This window comes from Tupaia chinensis, unplaced genomic scaffold (assembly GCF_000334495.1).
Source record: "Tupaia chinensis unplaced genomic scaffold, TupChi_1.0 Scaffold000250_1, whole genome shotgun sequence".
Classification (NCBI taxonomy): Eukaryota; Metazoa; Chordata; class Mammalia; order Scandentia; family Tupaiidae; genus Tupaia; species Tupaia belangeri.
This window is the reverse complement of record NW_006159730.1, coordinates 229,657-248,848: the sequence shown is the minus strand read 5'-3', so window position 1 is coordinate 248,848 and position 19,192 is coordinate 229,657. Positions and strand designations below refer to the sequence as shown.

The 19,192-nt window shown below is 39.1% G+C and overlaps 1 protein-coding gene across 2 annotated transcripts in view; it reads right to left on the bottom strand.

Annotated features, from left to right (window-relative positions):
- The window catches only part of ARHGEF28 (Rho guanine nucleotide exchange factor 28), a gene marked incomplete in the record, with an annotated part of 274,949 nt that overhangs the window by 113,278 nt on the left and 142,479 nt on the right, over positions 1-19,192 (bottom strand). For both annotated transcript variants that reach the window (XM_027772037.1, XM_014587964.2), the window contains 4 exon segments: positions 1,126-1,237; positions 4,403-4,610; positions 11,094-11,374; positions 17,129-17,250. In XM_027772037.1, coding sequence (XP_027627838.1) covers positions 1,126-1,237; positions 4,403-4,610; positions 11,094-11,374; positions 17,129-17,250 — 723 coding nt within the window.

The following is a 19,192-nucleotide window of genomic DNA, read 5'->3' as shown; positions in this document are numbered from 1 at the left end:
CCCAAAAACCTAATAGCAATTGTTTTGTATTTATGTACTTCATCTATCATATTCGTTTAACAAATATCTATCAAACACCTACCATATATAAATTATTATTTTAGAATGGCAACTCTAAGCACAAAGATTTTTGTTTTCAAGGATTGTTCTACATGGCACAAAAGTGCAAAATAATCACAATTTCAAAAGGCAAAAGTAAGAAAAAAGGCGAAGAGGAAGGAATAAAATGAATTGTATTTTAAATATTGTAAATGTAATTATTACAAAATACTAGTTGCATAAACTATGAAATAATTATATTTCCAAATAAAGCAGGACATGAGAGCAGGGCAGTGGCTAAGAGTAGCTAAAAGAGAAGCTCTAAGTTGCTCATAATTACCCTCGTTAGATCCAAATTCATTTTTAAGAATTCATCAAGTTGTACTTTTATATTTGCATCTCTATTGGTAGGGATATTATATCTCAACTACAAGTTTGCAGTAGAAAAGTTTTAGTTCTGGTTGATTATATTGCCACAAAGGCAGATGCTGGGATACATTTACATGTGTTACAAACACGACGAGGTGGTCTTCAAAAAGCTTATGGAAAATGTGTATGCTGAATGAACTACGAATAAGACTTAAAATACTTTCTCACCACAATAAATGCGTTTGTAATCCCATTTTTCTTGAAGTTCCCTCATACCTTGTTATTTTAACTCTCTAAAACTCTGGTTAAATAAAGAAAGGGAAAAAATCTGCTTTGCAATGCTTTGGCTCTGTGGAGTTAGATTATTTCAAAAATGTTTACATCGTACCTAAGTAACTTTTATAATTTACTTAAATAAAAATCTTCTAAGACCCTCACAACAATATACCTGAAATCATCTCGGCTTACATTATCCTTGGGACAATATTTTATTCAAAGAATAAAGCAAAACAGTTGTGCGCATGTACTGTAATTTCATTAGAATCAAGTCTCTGCCTTAACTGATGTTCGATGGAAAAGGGATTCTGCTATATTTAGAAAAATCAATGATGAAAATGATATTGAAAATGCCGATCTTACATATTTTGTGTACTGATACTCACTAAGAGTCTGTTCTGAAATAGAAGGCTTTTTAAGCCACACATAAGTGATGCTTACCTTCAGCTGAATTGCACACTGTAAAATCACGCATCAACCGAGTTTTTCCTAAAGAAATTTTGGGTGATGAGCAGGAATAAGAACGTGAGCGGATTCCAGAAAGCAATGATTCCTAAAAGAGATCATCATAAAGCTTTTTTAAAATTCTAAATGAGACTTAAAATATGTATTCACCACGAAGGTTACTAAAGTAGCATCTTTGACAGAAGATTCAACCTGAACATTTCTGATTTTATATTTGTTTCTGTCTGCCTCTCACAACTTTTACAATGTTAGTATCTTCTCTAATGCTTTAAGAAACTTGAGCTTTCGGGAAAATTTTTGTATGTACTTTAGGATACAATTTTGACATTCTTTTTTGGGGAGAGAGGGAGGTTTTTGCTGCAGGGTTCAAGAGCTCAGTGGAGAAACAGAGAGACAGAAAGTGAGAAATCACCCCCTGGGGGGGTGGCCATGCTGCAATCCCTTCTCCATTCTCATCTTGGAATCTTGGACATGCATGCCCACGTGCCTGATGTGAGTTTTATGCCTCCAGGTCTAGGTATCAAACCACTGTGGACTTCGTGGGAGTCCAGCAACATAATCATGACACCATCTGCTGGTCCCACAATTATGACATTCTAATCAATGTGGTTAAAAATGAAAAAAATTAGGTCAATTTTTAATTTGATGTAAAAAATTAAGCAAATTAGGCCAATTTTTCTCTGCATATTCAACAATGAGTTTGACTGATTAACCTGAGTTGTCAGATATTTTGTTATTTTACACTGTAGCATTCACACAAAATTCCATCTTAACAGAGATCTCCACATTTGAGGATTATTAGAAAGTAGAAGAATAGCCATGTGTAACTCTAAAAAATTTTAAACTTCCCAAAGCTATTTACATTTATAATGTTAGCCGCAGTCTCCAGGAAAAAATACATCAGTTCAATACACAAATCCTTCCAGTCTGCGTTCATTTTTTAATAGACCTCCATCGAGCACTTCCTGAGGGTAAGTTTGAATATCATTGATTTATATATCTTTATATTATTCCTTTTGAATGACCTTCCATTTTTGTTCCTGTTTTCCCAATTACATACTTTTTCTATTTTTATATTGGTAATGTACACGAACGATGGCAAAATAATTAAAACATGGTTTTCTTACATATTCCAGAAAAAGTAAATGAATATATAACAGACCTCCATTAAAGCCATTTATGGTACCCAATTTCTACCTCACAAAGGCATGATCCTGCCCATGAATTTTTAAGATCTCACTTAAGGCTAGGTCTAAAAGAAACACACAAATTTCTTCTCTAACATTCAGCCATCAGACTGACATTCACAAGAACTAATCATTTCTGTCCTCACTAAGTGAAAACACATGGTGGCCCTAAGTTCACTTAAAGAGCCTGGAGGAAAGCTGGAAACAGAAGCCTGACCTTGCTGCAGAGAACCTGGGCAGTGGCTCTAGCTGTCTTTGTAGAGAGTAGCCACTGAGCTTGGATGTCTAGAAGGCCAGCCCTGGCTGTCCTAGAACCTTAGCTGTGAGCTGGCCACCAAGGCCCCTAGTAAAATACCATCCTCTCCATTTAAGTCAAATATGCTAATCACTTTTCATGACAATGGAACTTAGAACATTTTTCAAACCCTGTTAGCAAAAAGTTATACTGGGTAATTACAGAGACCAGGCAAGATAAATTTTATAGGAGGTTCTTCTTAAAAGTCAACAACAACAACAACAAAAGAACAACATGAAACTGTTAGTGGTGATGGTGCAATGGTAGAGCACTGTTCTGTGATGCTGGGCTCACAGCGAAGGTCCCGGGTTCATGTCCAGAGCTCCCACTGGACACACTGGAACATGTGTGCACATTCCCATTATATGAGCTGACTAAGGCTGCAGGTAGATCGCTGTGTGAAGACCCTCTTAAGGTCCCTTGTATCTTTCTCTCTCTCCCTGTGTCTCTCTTTCTCATGGAAGAAATAAAACAGTATCTACATCAACAACCTTACCTACGTCTTACTATCCAGAAATATCACATGATCGTCAGGTTCAAAAGATTGTGACAGCTCTTCCTGTCTCAGAGCTCTACATGTCTCAGAGCTGATAGATTCAGAACTCAGACACGAATTGCAACAACACAGACAAAAGTTTAACCTTTAAACTTTAACCTTTCCAGAACCTCATCTGCTCAAATGAAATAAAATAAAATAAAATAAAATCGCAACTTATGTCTTAAGTGAGTCAGAAACAATTACGTATTTTGTACATACATAAAACATGTACATATTGTAGGACATGCTACAAAAACGAGGCATGACCATAATAACTACATGTTCAGAGTAGGAGATGTTTTGGCAGAGTACACATTGTTTTATGGTAGTAAACTCAGAAAGAGAACAAGTAAACTCAACAGAAAGCAAACAGGAAGATGACATACATTCAAACCCAAAAGGGCTTTCCCTGAAAGACTGGAAGAATATATTTAGCTATTTTAGAAAACAACCACAAGCAAAATGAAACCTCAATGTAGCTAGCATTGCCAACAAGAGAAAAATCTGGCTCCTACAGCAACATTGAGGAGTGTGTGTTCCAGAGTAGTCCCTGTAGCCCAGAGCACGCCACTGCCTTATTAACATGATTTACTTCATGCCTCGCCAGATAAAAATGTATGTGTGAGCAAAACAAGTTTGATCAGTTTTAAAACAACTTAATACTATCAGTTTTAATTCCTTTGTTCAGAAATTATAGTAGAAATTATTGTATGAAATAGTAACAGTTTCCAAATTTATGAAAGATGGTATGTGCTCACGGTGAATTAATGAAAACATAAATCAGTCATTGGGAGTAAAGACTCTAAAAAGTAAAAAAAAAAGTGGGAGAGATTAAAAAGACAGACCCTTGGGCCAGGCAGTGGCATAGAGGTAAAACATGATGCTCTGCAAAATGGCTCCACATGGGGAGGCTCCAGGTTCACATCCAGACACCTCCCTGAGTACATGGGCACTGTGACGGTAAACCAGGGTTGACTGGAGCAGAGAGTGAATCACAGCATCAAGACCCTGTTGGGGGTGCTGTCTCTCTTTCCATCTCTCTCTCTCATGAAAGAAATAAACTTAAAAAAAATAAAGACATACTCAATTAGACATCGTATAGGTTCTCCCTCCTCCCCCCAAAATAGTCCATATGTGTGAGTAAATATAATTGGTCTTTCAGGTAGAAATAGATAAATTTGACAACCTAGTCTCTAGAGTTACAACAAACCAGACTGATACCAATAAGAATACCTTCGATTGCAGATTACTTGATAGAGAAAGTGATTCAGTCCTGGAGATATTAAAATCCGGTTCAGTGTTAGTCTCAAAAGAGTCCAATTCATCCCCACTGGGAATCCTCGTTCTTGAGGAACTCTGGGACGCTGGAGTGTAACACATGTGGGACTGCTCAGAATGCCCTTCCCCTTCACTGTCGGCGTCCAGGGCATCGAGGCTGGAGCTAGACACGAAGGAAGTAAGCAGTCAGTAACTGGGTGTGTGCATGCAGACCCAAGTTCTCCTTCTCTGAGTTCAGATTCTCCCCCTAGTTGAGAGGACAGGCATTCACTTAATTTCCAACTACTACCATTTTTCCCCTCTCTCTGAAGCTCCTCTTTTTATTGTTTTTGTTTTGTTTTAAGAGGTTTTTACCTTAGGCTGTGTGCACTTGCCAGAGGGAGAGAGAGAGAGTGAGAGAGAAAGAGAAATCACACCCCCTCTCCCCCAGGCGGATGGCCATGGCACAATCCCTCTCCTCCATTCTCCTCCTGGGATCTTGGGCACACACGCACACGCTCAGTTTCAAGCCACCAGATCCAGGACTTGAACCACGGTCAGCCATATGGGAATCCAGCGATGTAACCGCTACAGTAACTGCTGGCCCGGAAGCTCCTCTTTTTAAGGTTTCCCCAAATGAGCATTTCTACCTAGCAAAAGCCATTTCCCTTACCTTAAGAAACAGATGGTTTGAGTTAGTACTAACCTCACTGTTCATGCTTTGTACAAGTAATTTTTACAAGCCCCAAATAGCAACTCTTCGAATGTTTAAAATACAGAGGAAACAGAGCCACTGGGTTATGTGGAAGTAAGCCTCGGGGATCTGCATGGAGCATATGCAGCGGGGCTCTCTCTCCATCGCCTCCCCCACGGGAAAGCTCCGGAGGGCAGAGGCACCTGCAGAGGCACGTGAAGGTCTTATCGCAGACTTGTGTCAAGACACATGTCAGAAATGAACCCCACGCCCATCATCCTAGATTACCACCCACAGGTATTTTTTTAAAAATGGATTCTTACGAAAATTCCTCTCAGAACCAGGTGGTGATTCTCCTTGATATCAACATTTCTTTCCTCATTTACCTTTCATAGCCATAAAGTTAAAATGCAAGAACTTGACCTCTGCACTCCAGATTCATCCTGTAACCTTGACTTTGAGGCCATAACATAACATCTACTCAAATTTTGAGGCCAGCAGCTTTCATGGGTATGTTAATGCACAATGCATTTCTAAATATATTTTTCATTGGGTGTTACAGTTCCAGAGTTAAAATTTTAATAATGACACAGTAAAAACTATCTTGATTTTGAAATATAAAGAACCAAACAATGAAACTTCAAATTATCCCATTTGGATTATTTTTCTTTAAAAAACACAGGCTATTTAATGAACACAGAATAGCAATAATACATTATATGGCCCTGATTTGAACACTTGGAGCAGTCTCTAATCCTTGAACCATTTCCCCGGACACTACTAGGCACCAGGAAACCTGGCAGTAAGGACTAGTCTGGCACCTGGCACCACTGAGTATTTTCAGAATGGGGCTTACTCCTACAAGGATTCACTGAAGACCTTCATCCTGGCATTGAGAAGAGGACAGATTCAGAGTCTGAAAAGGCTTCAAACTTTATCTCAGTTCAACACCCAAATATCTTAGAGTCCGCTCAATTATTTCTCATTAAAAATAAATGAATACAAATGAAGCTTCATGTTCAGCAAATCTGCCTGGATTGGCCCCACAGCACCATAGGTGCAGGGTAGCCAGATACTACATGTCAGATCAGGGTTTAAGTCCTGGCCCCAGTGGCTTGAAAAACGTGCTGGGCACACCTATGCCTAAGATCTTGATGGGATGGAGAATTAGAAGGAAAGATGGCAGCATGACCAGACCCCACTGGACAATGCTTTCTCCATCTCTGTCTCTCTTTCTCTCTCATATACACTCTCTGGCATTAGAGAAAGAAAACCTCCCTTATAAATAAGGGTTAGTGTGTTGAATGTCACAGTAATAAAAGTACAAATATTTCCAGGTTGTTTCCTACTATAGTGAAAATCTGAAGGTACAATAGAAGGGACTTGAAGGAGAGCCAAAGCTTGCTGATGTCTAGCCCCTCTGCATTTGTCTTTCAACTCATGATCTCTGTACTAATGAGAATTAGACCTTTAAATGACTGGCAGCCTGCACTGATACCCAAGATGAGCCTGTCCGGTTATAGACAGTATTGCTCCATCTCAATAAATACGCTCTAGAAGGACCAATATTGTTTTATTTTGCATATTATAAAACATTTCTTTTTCTATTAATCCAAAGTGGGCTACTACTTTTCTTTGTTTAGGCTGCTAATCAAATCTACACTGGTAGTATAGACAATATTCTTTGGGACGTCTAAGTTCTCCTTTGACAACAGTGTTTTTCTAAATTCCATTAGTGGGCTATAATACCAGTTCATTAAGTTGAGATTGGAATTTTCTTTTAAACTAATATAGTCTAAAAAAATCAGAATACAAACCACATATTATTTCATAAATCTTTGCTTAAATTTTCAGTGTGTGGGAAAGGGTTCATAGTATGATACGGGTTTCTTAGTGCAGAATGTAGGCAAAAAATTGGAAAATACAAATTTTGGAATAAAACAAACACCTCTTCTTTCACCTAATTTTTTGTCTTATGGTATTTTAGAATATATGTTCTATTGCTTATTTCCTTCCTGAACTTCTCAAGACAGCTATAAATTTTTTTTTTGGAGAGTGTTTTTGTTTGTTTGTTTTTTGCTACAGGGTGCGTGCGCTCGCCAGACCGAGAGAGAGACAGAGAGACAGAAAGTGAGAAATCACCCCCCAGGGGGGATGGCCACGCCGCAATCCCTTCTCCTCCATTCTCCTCTTGGGATCTTGGGCACACACACACACATGCCCAGCGTGAGTTTAAGATACCGGGTCTGGGATTGGAACCACAGTCAATCACATGGGAGTCCAGTGACATAGCCACTATGCCAACTGCTGGTCCCGTCAGCTATGAATTTTTATTTTCATTTTTTGAGAGGTTTTTGCTATAGGGCACGTGCGCTCGCCACACAGAGAGAGAGACAGAGAGACAGAAAGCGAGAAATCATCCCCCAGGGGGGATGGCCACGCCGCAATCCCTTCTCCTCCATTCTCCTCTTGGGATCTTGGGCACACATGCACACGTGCCCGGCGTGAGTTTTCAGCCACCGGGTCCAGGATGCAAACCACGGTTGACTACGTGGGAATCTAGCGACATAGCCATTACCCTAACTGCTGGTCCCAGCTATGAATTTTTTTAATAATACTTGCAGATTGTGAATATTTTAGTTTCACTAAAATATTGTTTAAAACCTAGGGTCAGCGGGTGGCGTAGTGGTTAAGGTGCTAGACTCCCACATGGCTGACTTAGTTGGAGTCCCAGACATAGTGGCTTTGAAACTCACACCAGGTGATTGTGCATACCTGCCCAAAATCCCAAGAGGAGAATGGAGGAGAAGAGATTAGTGCATGGCCATTCCCTCTAGGGAATGATTTCTCACTTTCTCTGCCTCTGTATCTCTCTGTCTCTCTGGTTAGCGCCAGTAAAAATCTCTCTTAAAAAAGAAAAGTTGGGACCAGCAGACAGTGAAATGGTTGCATTGCTGGACTCCCACACCTCTGTCTTTCCCTGTGTTTCTGGTAAGTGCACATATCCTATAGCAAAAATCCCTGAAAAAAAAAATTCTTTTTTTGGAGAGGTTTTTGCTATAGGGTGCGTGCGCTTGCCAGAAAGACAGTGAGAGACAGAGAGACAGAAAGCGAGAAATCACCCCCCTGGGGGAATGACCACACCACAATCCCTTCTCCTCCATTCTCCTCTCGGGATCTTGGGCACACAAGCACACGTGCCTGGTGTGAGTTTAAGCCACCAGGTCCAGGACTCGAACCACAGTAAGCTACATGGGAGTCCAGTGATGTAGCCATTACTGCCAACTCCTGGTCCTGGAAAAAAAATTTTTTTTAAACCTTAGGAAACACAGAATTTAGGTCGCAGTCGGCCTTGTCCTATACAAGCCTCAGCTTTTAATTTGTGCCCTGAGATCTGCCCTTTATCAGAAGGCCCCAGCCTCTCCGGCTATCGTTCACTTATTAATGAACAAGGTGCATTAGCATCCACTGAAGGGAGGGACCCACACAGGGTCACACAGGGCTTTCCCATGATGGCCACACACACCCTCCTCTCTTCATAGTCCTACTGTTTTCAGAGGAGAGGGGGCACACAGGAAATTAAGTCAACTCATGGGAGTTTTATGTAGAATGACTTCTCCTTCCTTCCTTCTCTCTGAGTTGTGACATATTTACAGGAGACTTCTAATTACCTCTATTCTGAGTAAGTCGTTTTCTTATATTCTAAAGAGGAAAAATTCTATCCATAGGAGTTAAATTTTAAACTTCCCAGAGCAAGACCATGATCGGAAAGTATAATTTAGATATTCTGCAAATATCTGCAAAAGCAGAATGGAGACACGTGCCCTTTCCACCCACACACCTGGAATGCCCTTCTTCTGTAAAGTTATTTATTTCTTCCATGAAAAAGAGACACATAGACAGGCATCCCCAACAAAGTCTTCACACTGTAATTGAACTCTAGTCTCAGGCAGTCTGAATGACCACAGGCACACACAAACCCTGGAGTGTCCAAGGAGATCCTAGGTTCATGTCCCAGGATCTTCTCCCATGTGGGTCCAGTTGCATTACCACTGCACCACTGTCTGGCCTCCCTAGAGTGTCTCTTCTAAAAGCTGACTTAGATCTCGGGATCTGGATCATGCCCTCAACATGTTAATTAAAGACACTACCAGAATGCACTTATCACCCACGGTTTGGTCTGTTTTTGAAGAACTATATAGAATCTTGCCTAGACTGGCAGCCTCTTATCCCAAGCAGATATGTGGAGAATCCAAAATAGCCTATTGATTTTTTTAGAGAGATTTTTGCTATAGAATGCATGCACTCACCAGAGAAAGAGACAGAGACAGATACAGAAAGGGAGAAATCACCACCTGAGAGGATGGCCACCCCACAATCCTTTCTCCTCCTTTCTTCTCTTGAGATTTTGGGCATTCATAAACACATGCCCGGTGTGAGTTTTAAGCCAATGGGTCCAGGACTTGAACCGCAGTCAACCAGATGGGAGTCCCGTGACATAACCATTACACCATCTACTGGTCCCATCCTAATGATTTATAATAATGACTGCCCAGCATCTACAAATCCTTAATTAACCAAATATAAATCTAAAGTCTTTTTCTTATTTATGTATCAGACATAACCCTTGGTACCAATAACTGTTACTTAAAATTTTACAAGGTCGAGTTGTATATCAATGAAAATACAGCACGGGGATTAACACCTACATATTGCTGGTTACTCTCCTGTTCTCTGCCGCCTAATCGGTTAAATTGCTGCTACATATTTATTCGCCTATGTGGATATTCAGTCAGAGAATATATACGTATATGTATTATATTTTATATGTATTATATGTTCTTTTTAATTAATTATTTTACTTGTGAAAATGAACATATAACCATGGGACCAGGACATGGGGAAGAAATCAGGCCCTTTCCTAAGCAAAATGGACAAGCTAAAATAACATTAGTGGAAATTGTCCTATTTCTTAAAGAAAATAGACAGCATAGATGAACAGATACAGATAGATACATATGTACACATTAAAGTACGTACAATAATATAATATACAATAAAAATTTTTAATGACTTTTTATACATACAAGAAAAATATATACTATAAATGTAAGTTAGAGAGTACAAAAATAAAACAACGACCCAAGAGCCACTCAACTTTGAACTTGAGTACTGACCACACCATGGAAATTCTCTTACAAGTCCATTCCATTCCTATTCCCCTATCCTCACTAGATGTGACAGCTATCTTGAATTTGGGTATTTCTCCCCTTCATTCTCTTGTTTTTCTTTTTAGTTTATGCACCTATGTATGAATCCGCTAAAAACAAATTATTTCATTTTTCATATTATAAAAATGAAATTCAACTGAAGTCTTTTTTTGGCTTACTTTTTTGTTCATCTTCATGCTTCTAAGAGCCATATTATGCATAGAGACTCAGTTGTGATTAATTTATTTTCATCAGTGCACACTATTTCATTGTGCACTGTTTATATAATATTTATATTATATTTATAATAATTACTTACCTATTCTTCTTTTGGGTTAGTCCCTGCTGTTATTAATACTCATGCATATGTCTCCTAGTACACAGGAGGAAAAGTCATGTTCAACTTTTCAAGGTATCGCAAGATAGTGTCAAATTCTTTTCCAGAGTTGTTACCTAATTTTACTCCTATCAGTTGTACATGGAAGTTTCCATTGTATGCATTCCCACCAAAACATGTTATTGTTAGACTTTAAATTTTTTGCCAGTCTAGGAAGTATAAAATGGTATCTTGTGGTTTCCCTCTATTATATTTTAGTCAATTTTCTTTAAGTGTCTTACTTTCATATCAACAAATACAAGAATGTGGAAGAGGGCAACATTTTGATATACAGATAAAAATGGTGGGAACAAAAAAATTTTTTTTCCAAGTCAAGCCACAAAGTTTTTATTTCCTACAGTTTCCCTCTAGAATATAGTATCTTACCTTCTTTTCTTCAGATGATTTTGTTCCTTTTCAAATCCATGAAGACTAAAAGAAAGATTCAAGTTGGAAGCATGTGAATTAGACGGTGACACGAAGGACTGCTGGGCTCCAGAATTTGCTGTCATTTTGTTGCTCTCACTTAGTGGGAACATTCGAGGGTTGGCTTCAGTGGGAAGGATGTGTCTGTATTTCTGAGGCCCCAGAGTTGAACCTGTGGATTCAGGGCTGGTGTTGGCACTAATTCCTTCTATGTTAATATAGTTGATATCCAGATCACCAACCTGGAAGTCAAAAGGAAAATATTGACTGAGCAAAGACAGCAAAGATTGACTTAACTAAAGATAAAATTGTTCAAATTTCACAGTCTTCCATCTTATTTATCTTATTTGTTTGTTCTTGCTTTTGTTTTACTTTATGTTAACAGAGAATTCTTCCATGGTACGTTTTATTCACATGGATGCCATTCCATAATTTCCCAAAAGGAAGAAGACAAACTATTTTAGAAAGTTGTTCTTTATTACAAAATTTAAAAAGGATTATGCTTTTAACGTTTTGTGAACCACTGGTTCAAAATTAGGGAGAAATATCTTAAATACTTGAGAAAAAATAAAGAGGATATAGATTTATGAAAAAAGTCATTCACGGGAATCTTGGTAACCAACATAATAGTGGTCGCATAAGTCTGAATTTTCCAAGAAACCACCAAACATAAAAATCTACTAAAATAACATAAAGTATATAAGAAGTCTTCAAAAGTTCGTGGAAATTATGTATTATGAACAAACTATGGATAGTTTTCAAAATTCATTGCATCCAAAGAAACTGATACTGTTTTTTGGGGGAGAGGTTTACTACAGGGCACGTGCGCTCACCAAAAAGACAGAGACAGAGAGACAGAAATGAGAAATCACCCCCCAGAGGGGATGACCACGCCACAATCCCTTCTCTTCCATTCTCCTCTCGGGATCTTGGGCATGCATGCACATGCGCCCAGCGTGAGTTTAAGCCACCGGGTCCCAGACTCAAACCACGGTCGATTACATGGGAGTCCAGCGGCATAGCCATTATGCCATCTGCTAGTCCCAAAACTGATGCTTTAATTCAACTTTTCCATTAACATTTTGAAGTTCTCTTACATATAGCACAATTAAAAGACACAAAATGGCCCAACTTTTCCTGTAAATAATAAGATAAATAACAAATCTGGCAAGCAATCCCTTGGGCCCTTTTTGTTAGACTTTGCAAAAAGAACAGTCTGGAAAAATCTCAGTGGCAGAAAGAAAGGGAAATTAGTGAAGGGCCTAAGGCTGACCTAAAACTCATCACCAGGAAGAGGAACTCCCACTTACACGTATGAAAAAAGAGTCCTAGTAGGCCAGCCAGTGGTGTGGCATTTCCTCCAGCTGGATCCCACATGGCTGACTCCATGGCTCCTGCCCAGAACTACAGCTTGAAAACTATGCCAACTATGTGTGCCCAAAATTCCACCAAGAGGGAAAAATGGAGGAGAAAGGATTATAGCATGGCCATCTACCACGGGGATTGCTTACTCACTTCTTCTCTCTCTCTCTCTCTGTCTTGCTTCAAAAAGGACATGGGCCCTCTGGCAAATTAAAAAGAGCATCAATGAGGTCTAATAGATGGTGTAATGGGTACGTTGCTGGACTCCCATGTAGTCGACTGCAGTTTGAGTCCCAGACCCAGTGTCTTAAACTCATGCCAGCCACATGTGCGTGCGTGCCCGCCCAAGATCCTGAGAGGAGAATGGAGGAGAAGGGATTGCAGTGTGGCCATCCTCCCGGGGGTGTGAGTGTGATTTATCCTTTTTTGTCTCTCTGTCTCTCTCTGCCTTTCTGGTGAGCGCACACACCCTGTAGAAAAAAACTCTCAAAAAAAAAAAAAAAGAGTGTTGATGGATCAAAGTTGCTCAATGAAAAGAGCTTAAATATACTCGTTAGATGTAGCAGTCACCAAAAGGCATCATTTCTTGGGAAGAAAATGATACAAGAGAAGAGAATGACACTATCTGGAGTTAAAGTGATGAAGGAGGGAAAAAAGCAAAAGAGGGAAGTAAAGGATCCTAAACAAACAAGGATCATTATCATAATTTACTAAGGCAAAAATTATCAATGAATGCTCAAACTAGTAGGTGAAAGTCTAATGTGTAGGATATTTACAGAGACTCAGAATATCTTCCAATCAAATACTTACTACTTTCAAAAAGATAAAAATGGTGATTTTAGTGAATAGAAAATTGACAGATCAAAGATAATTTCGGCAGTAATAGGACAGATTGATGGTATATGCCTCCTGATACAAAGAACTGAGAACACATCATCACCTCTGTAGTAGTCCTACTAAACATACATACCCTGAAACCAGTTACGAGGAAACATAAGACAAACTAAAATTGAAGAACGGTCCAATAAAAAACAAAAATTTTTAAATGGTACACTTCAAAAATATTGAAGTCATGGGGTCAGCAGATGGTGTAGAAGTTACTTCACTGGACTCCCACATGGCTGACCTTGGTTCAAATCCCAGACCCAGTGGCTTGAAAATGACGCCAAGCATGTGCGCATGTGTGTCCAAGATGCCAAGAAGGGAAAAGAAGAGAAGGGATTGAGGTATAGCCATCCTCCCTAGGGGGTGATTTCACTTTCCCTCTCTCTGTCTCTTTCTCTCTGTCTCTCTCTCTGTCTCTCTCTCTCTCTGGCAAATGCATGCACCCTCAAAAAAAAAAACTCTAAAAAAAAGTTGAATTCAGGGACCAGCAGATGCGTAACGGCTATGTTGCTGGATTCCCATGTAATCAACTGCAGTTCGAGTCCTGGACTCGGTGACTTAAATTCATGCCAGGCACATGTACGTGTGTGCCCAAGATCCCATGAGGAGAATGGAGGAAAAGGGATTACAGCATGGCCATCCCCCCTGGGGGGTGATTTATCATTTTCTGTCTCTGTCTCTCTCTCTCTTTCTGGCCTATAGCAAAAACCTCTAAAAACATTTTTTTAATTGAATTCATAAAAGACAAAGATTAAGGAACTGACTTGGATGAAGGATATTAAAGAGCTATGACAACTAAATGCAGCGCATGTAATAAAATTTCTTTTTGCTACAAAAAACATTGGGATGTCTGGTTAAAATAAACAAGATTTGGAGATAGCTACCAGAATCGTATTAGTAAGAACTCCCTGATTTTGGTAATTACACCATGCTTCGATAAAAGAATTTCCATGACTTAAGAAAAATAAACTATGAAAGATTAAGGAACAGAGGGACCTCATATTTTCAATTTATGTACACATTATGTTCACAAACAATTAAGACTTTGCTTACATTTACTGGTTATTATGAAATAAAGGATATAGATTAAGAGATGCATAGAGAAAGGAATCTGACAAAGTGCTCAGAGCTTCTAAGCCCTTTCCAGGTTTGCCACCCTCCAGGCACCTTCGCTTTTTTAACAGTGTAGGAGCTCCCTGAACCCAGACTGTTTGGGTTTTTATGGAAGCTTCATTATGTAGGCAAGATTGGTTAAATCATTAACCATTGGAAATCAACTCAACCTTCAATCCCTTTCCATACTCCAAGGTTGGAAGGCAGGGCTGGAAGTCCTAACACTCTAATTACGTCTTAGTCCTTCTAGTGACCAGTACCAACCTGGACACTAGACACTGGACACTATCTAGGGCCCCCCACTCGAAACATGAAACACACTCCTATCTCTCTGGAATGTCCAACTAGGAACTACATGTTGGGACACATAAATATATACAAATAGGATGGGAACAAAGGCTAAATATGTATTTCACAATAGCCTCCATTTGGAGCTACCTATTGCTATCAGTCAAGTCATTAGCATACAAAAAAAGATCATTTTGGTAATTTCAAGGATTTGAGGGCATGGTGGTACCTGCCCGATGGCAAAAACCAAGGATTTGAGATGTTGCATGCCAGGAAATGGGGACAGTGACCAAATAAATATTTCACAATATCATATATTCCATGCACACACACATACACACACACACACACACACACACACACACACACAGAGAGGAATATTACAAGCCTTTAAAAAAGAAGGAAATGCTGCCATTTGTAACAGCATGGATAGCCCTGGGGGACATTATACTAAGTGAAATAAGCTAAAAGCAGGAAGACAAATACTATATGATCTTACTTACATGTGCAATCTAGAAATATCAAACTCATAGAAACAGTGAGTAGAAGATAAGAATATAGGGGACTACAGTTAATAATAATGCATTGTACAACTGAAATTTGTAAAAATAAGAGATCTTAAGTACTATCACTGCAAAAAGGGGGTAGGGTAAATATATGAGGTAATAGATATGTTAAATAAGTCTGATTTTGGTCATCATTTCACTATACTTACCTATATTAGAGTTTCATACTGTACTTCTTAAATATATACAAATCTTATTTGACAGTTATGCCTAAATAAAGCTGGAAAGTAATGAATAAATATAACATGGCTAAAGCACACCAAATCCATTTACCTTGTATCTTTTTTTTTTTTTTTTGAGAGAGATTTTCACTATAGGGCACGTGTGCTCGCCAGACAGGCAAAGAGAGACATAGAGACAGAAAGTGAGAAATCACCACTCCATGGGGGATGGTCACGCCGCAATCCCTTCTCCTCCATTCTCGTCTCAGGATCTTGGGCACGCACGCACATGCGCCCGGTGTGAGTTTTAAGCCACCAGGTCTGGGACGCAAACCGCGGTCAACTACGTGGGAGTCCAACGACATAGCCATTACCCTAACTGCTGGTTCCCTTACCTTGTATCTTGAAAGACTGTCCCCAGAACTCCCACTTTGTCCTAAATTCCACACTTATCCTAGATTTCTATAACTAGGGCTGATATTAAACTGTCCTGAGCAGTGCATGTGTGTGTATGTGTGCGTGTGTATGTGTGTGTGTGTGTGGTGATCTCATATGGGCTTTAAAGTCAGTGGATAAGGCAAAACTTGTGTGTTGTACAAAAGTTTTCAAGGGTAATTTCAACAACAAAATTACCCTTAATCTCTTAACTCTCCAATAAATTAGGGTATGCCAAAATCTTCAGATCTATGACTCTATTTTAACTTTTATAAATAGTATAACTTGAGGGTCACAGAGCTAAAAGAAAGAACAAAGTAAGTCCACATGGGGCTGGCTCCAGGGCACAGTGATAATGCACTGCTCGAGACAGGCTGGATCCCACATGGCAACTACAGTTTGATTCTCGGGTCTGGGTGGGCCGAAACATGCCAGGCACATGCATGAGTGCCCACGATCTACAAAACTGGAGGAAGGGGATCATAGCAACCGGATCCTGTAGTGTAAGCTCCTCTCTCTCTCTTTCTCACTCACATGTTCAAGTATGTGCACACATGCTTTATCATGAATAAAGAAAATACGTACATTTAAAAGATAAGGTCTATACGTAGATGTGGACACATTCAAACCATCTGCCTGTATACCATTTAAGTCTCTATCAGGAAACTGTAAAAGGATCCAGCTTCCCTGTGACATGATACCATTCTGTTTTAATACTAAAGCTCTACAACCTTAGTACACGGTCATAGCTGTGTTGTAAGGATTGCAAGTAATTGTGCAAGTAATTTAAGTAACAGCATCATACGGGGCTGGGACCAAGCACTTGTTCATTATCATTTGCTAGGTTTAAAAACAAATATTGCTTAGTGAGGTTATAATATACACTGCCATTTGAAAAACCGTAGAGAAGATACTGGCCACCCAGTTGTCATTTCCTATTTTGGCCCCACTGAAGGGCTCTCCTCTCATTTGGCAATGTGCCTAGACACTCCCTTACGGTGTTTCTTGGTGGGGTAAGGCGTGTTGTCTTCTCCAGTAAGAGTCAAGTTAAATGTTCATGTCAGTAGCCTTCTCAGTAGCATCCCTGGGCTGCTGAAACTTTAAAAGAACACAACAGTGCTGATTTTCTCACACATCAGGTTTGGGGAGGAGCAGCGATCCACCTTGCAATGGCGCCATGCCTTACCTGATCTATCACCATACAGTTAGCATAGACTTCGTCGCCTCCATTCAGCATGTCAGAAAGCCGGCCCGCAGCCAGGAATGTTGGGGATTGCTTGGATTTTTTAAAGATGTCAAAGGAGTGATCTGGAGGAAAAATTAAAACAGAGCAAATAATGGAGAAGGAATTCGTTGTGCATTTTAACTTTCCCTTCTTAGTCATACCATAGGGTAGGTGGGGATCAAGAGCACATTTTTTTTTTAAGATAGCATTTTTCTTCTTCACATCTCAAGATCTACAAGTATTTTCTTTTTCACATTTGAACCATCTCAGTTATCTAGAACTGCATATAGAAGGAATCATTCTAAATAAATATTTGCATACTTCAAGCACTATTTTTCTCACATTAGAGATCTCTGTACAATCAATTAAGTCTTTGCCTTCACGGATTAAACTAAACTTCATTCCCCTTAATTAGTAAACTTAGAAGCATTAGTGACTGTACGATGGTCCCCAGGCTTCACTGACGAGTTCAGACTCAATGACCCTTTACCAAAGGACCCAAAGCAGTGTCTGGCTCCATACTGCCTGATGAACGTGCGTAGTCTCGTACAGCAAAACTTTTCCTTCTGTGTTAATTACAGACATTTTTTTGGTTGCTTCCATGATTTCTAGCTTTGTTAGGCTGCTCAAAGTTGAGTTGCAAAGATTTGAAATGTTTCAGTATTTGTAGGTTTTTTTGTAGGGAAAAAAGAATTGAAAGCAAATAAACAGAGTCAAGCCAGAATACCTTGTTTCCTGTGACACTGGAAACTTACTAAATCTCCAGATACCTCACGAAGTCTCCTCATCCATAAAAGTGGATTATTATTATGCTTTCCTCATCGTGTGCTTAGGAGGATTAAAGGAGTTCAGACATGTAAAACACTTGACACGTCAAGGCGCTAAATACTCAGTAAATGGCATTTGTCACCATTACTATTATAATTGTTATTAATGTTATGAACGGTGATTTTTAACCATGTTCAGTGTGAGGTACTAGGTGAGTAATACTAGTCAGGGTGTTATCCTCATAGTGGATTTTCAATATCTGTAAGTGCCCTTAATTGGGTAGATGTAATGTTACATCCACAGCAAATGTCATCCTTAGTTATAATCCACTAAGTTTTCTTGAGTGGGTTCAAGTGGGTGGCTTATTCTATCAGAATAAGCCCCACTGCCTATCTTACCTATGTCATAATAAAAATTTGGGCAAGTCCATGGGAGTGAATCAGGAAATAAAAAAATTAACACCTGATGGGCTGAGATACTATTGGCAAAAATTTCTACTCTTTCATAGAAAATCTTAGATGACATTATACAAATTAAAAAAGATAAATGAATTGTAGAAGCCAAGTGACCTTGGCTTCAGATTCTACACTTTTTCCTACAGAACACTAAAGTGAGAATTTAATAAGTGTCTCAAGGAAATATACACTATAAAAGGAAAATATTTTCTTCTTATATCCATGTCGTATTCCTTCATTAATTTATTTAAATAACTAGCGATGTAAGATACAAAGCCCATGAACACCTCAAATGTATAACCTTTATGATCAATTACTTTATGTTTTCATTTTAATTACACAAAAGAAAGGCAAGATCCCAAGGGTTATAAATCAAGAGCCTGATGAAACACTTTGGCTGTGTTCAGAAATAAGAAAAATGCTTACTCACTTGTCATTTCACAGACTATATAAAAAAATTCAAAATAACTCAACATAGTTCTCTGAAATGTAATGAATGCAGCTTAACTGCTCCGCAGGGTTGTAAGTTCATAGACTGTAAAGCACCTGGCACTTCTGCCATCACATTTGAAAGGCCAATCGCGCTCCGTTTGCATCACCACCAGAGTGAAGTAATCAATGAAGAATTCACTGATAACTGGGCTGACGCAGGGACTGACAAGATGTCTTAAAAATGACTGTAAACAATTCCTGTATTTCGTCTTAAAAACATAGCGCTGAATAAAATATTACCCCAAATTGTGTGGTGCCAGTCCCCTCACAGCTATGCTCTTAACTACTAGAAGAGAACTCTGGGTTCCAA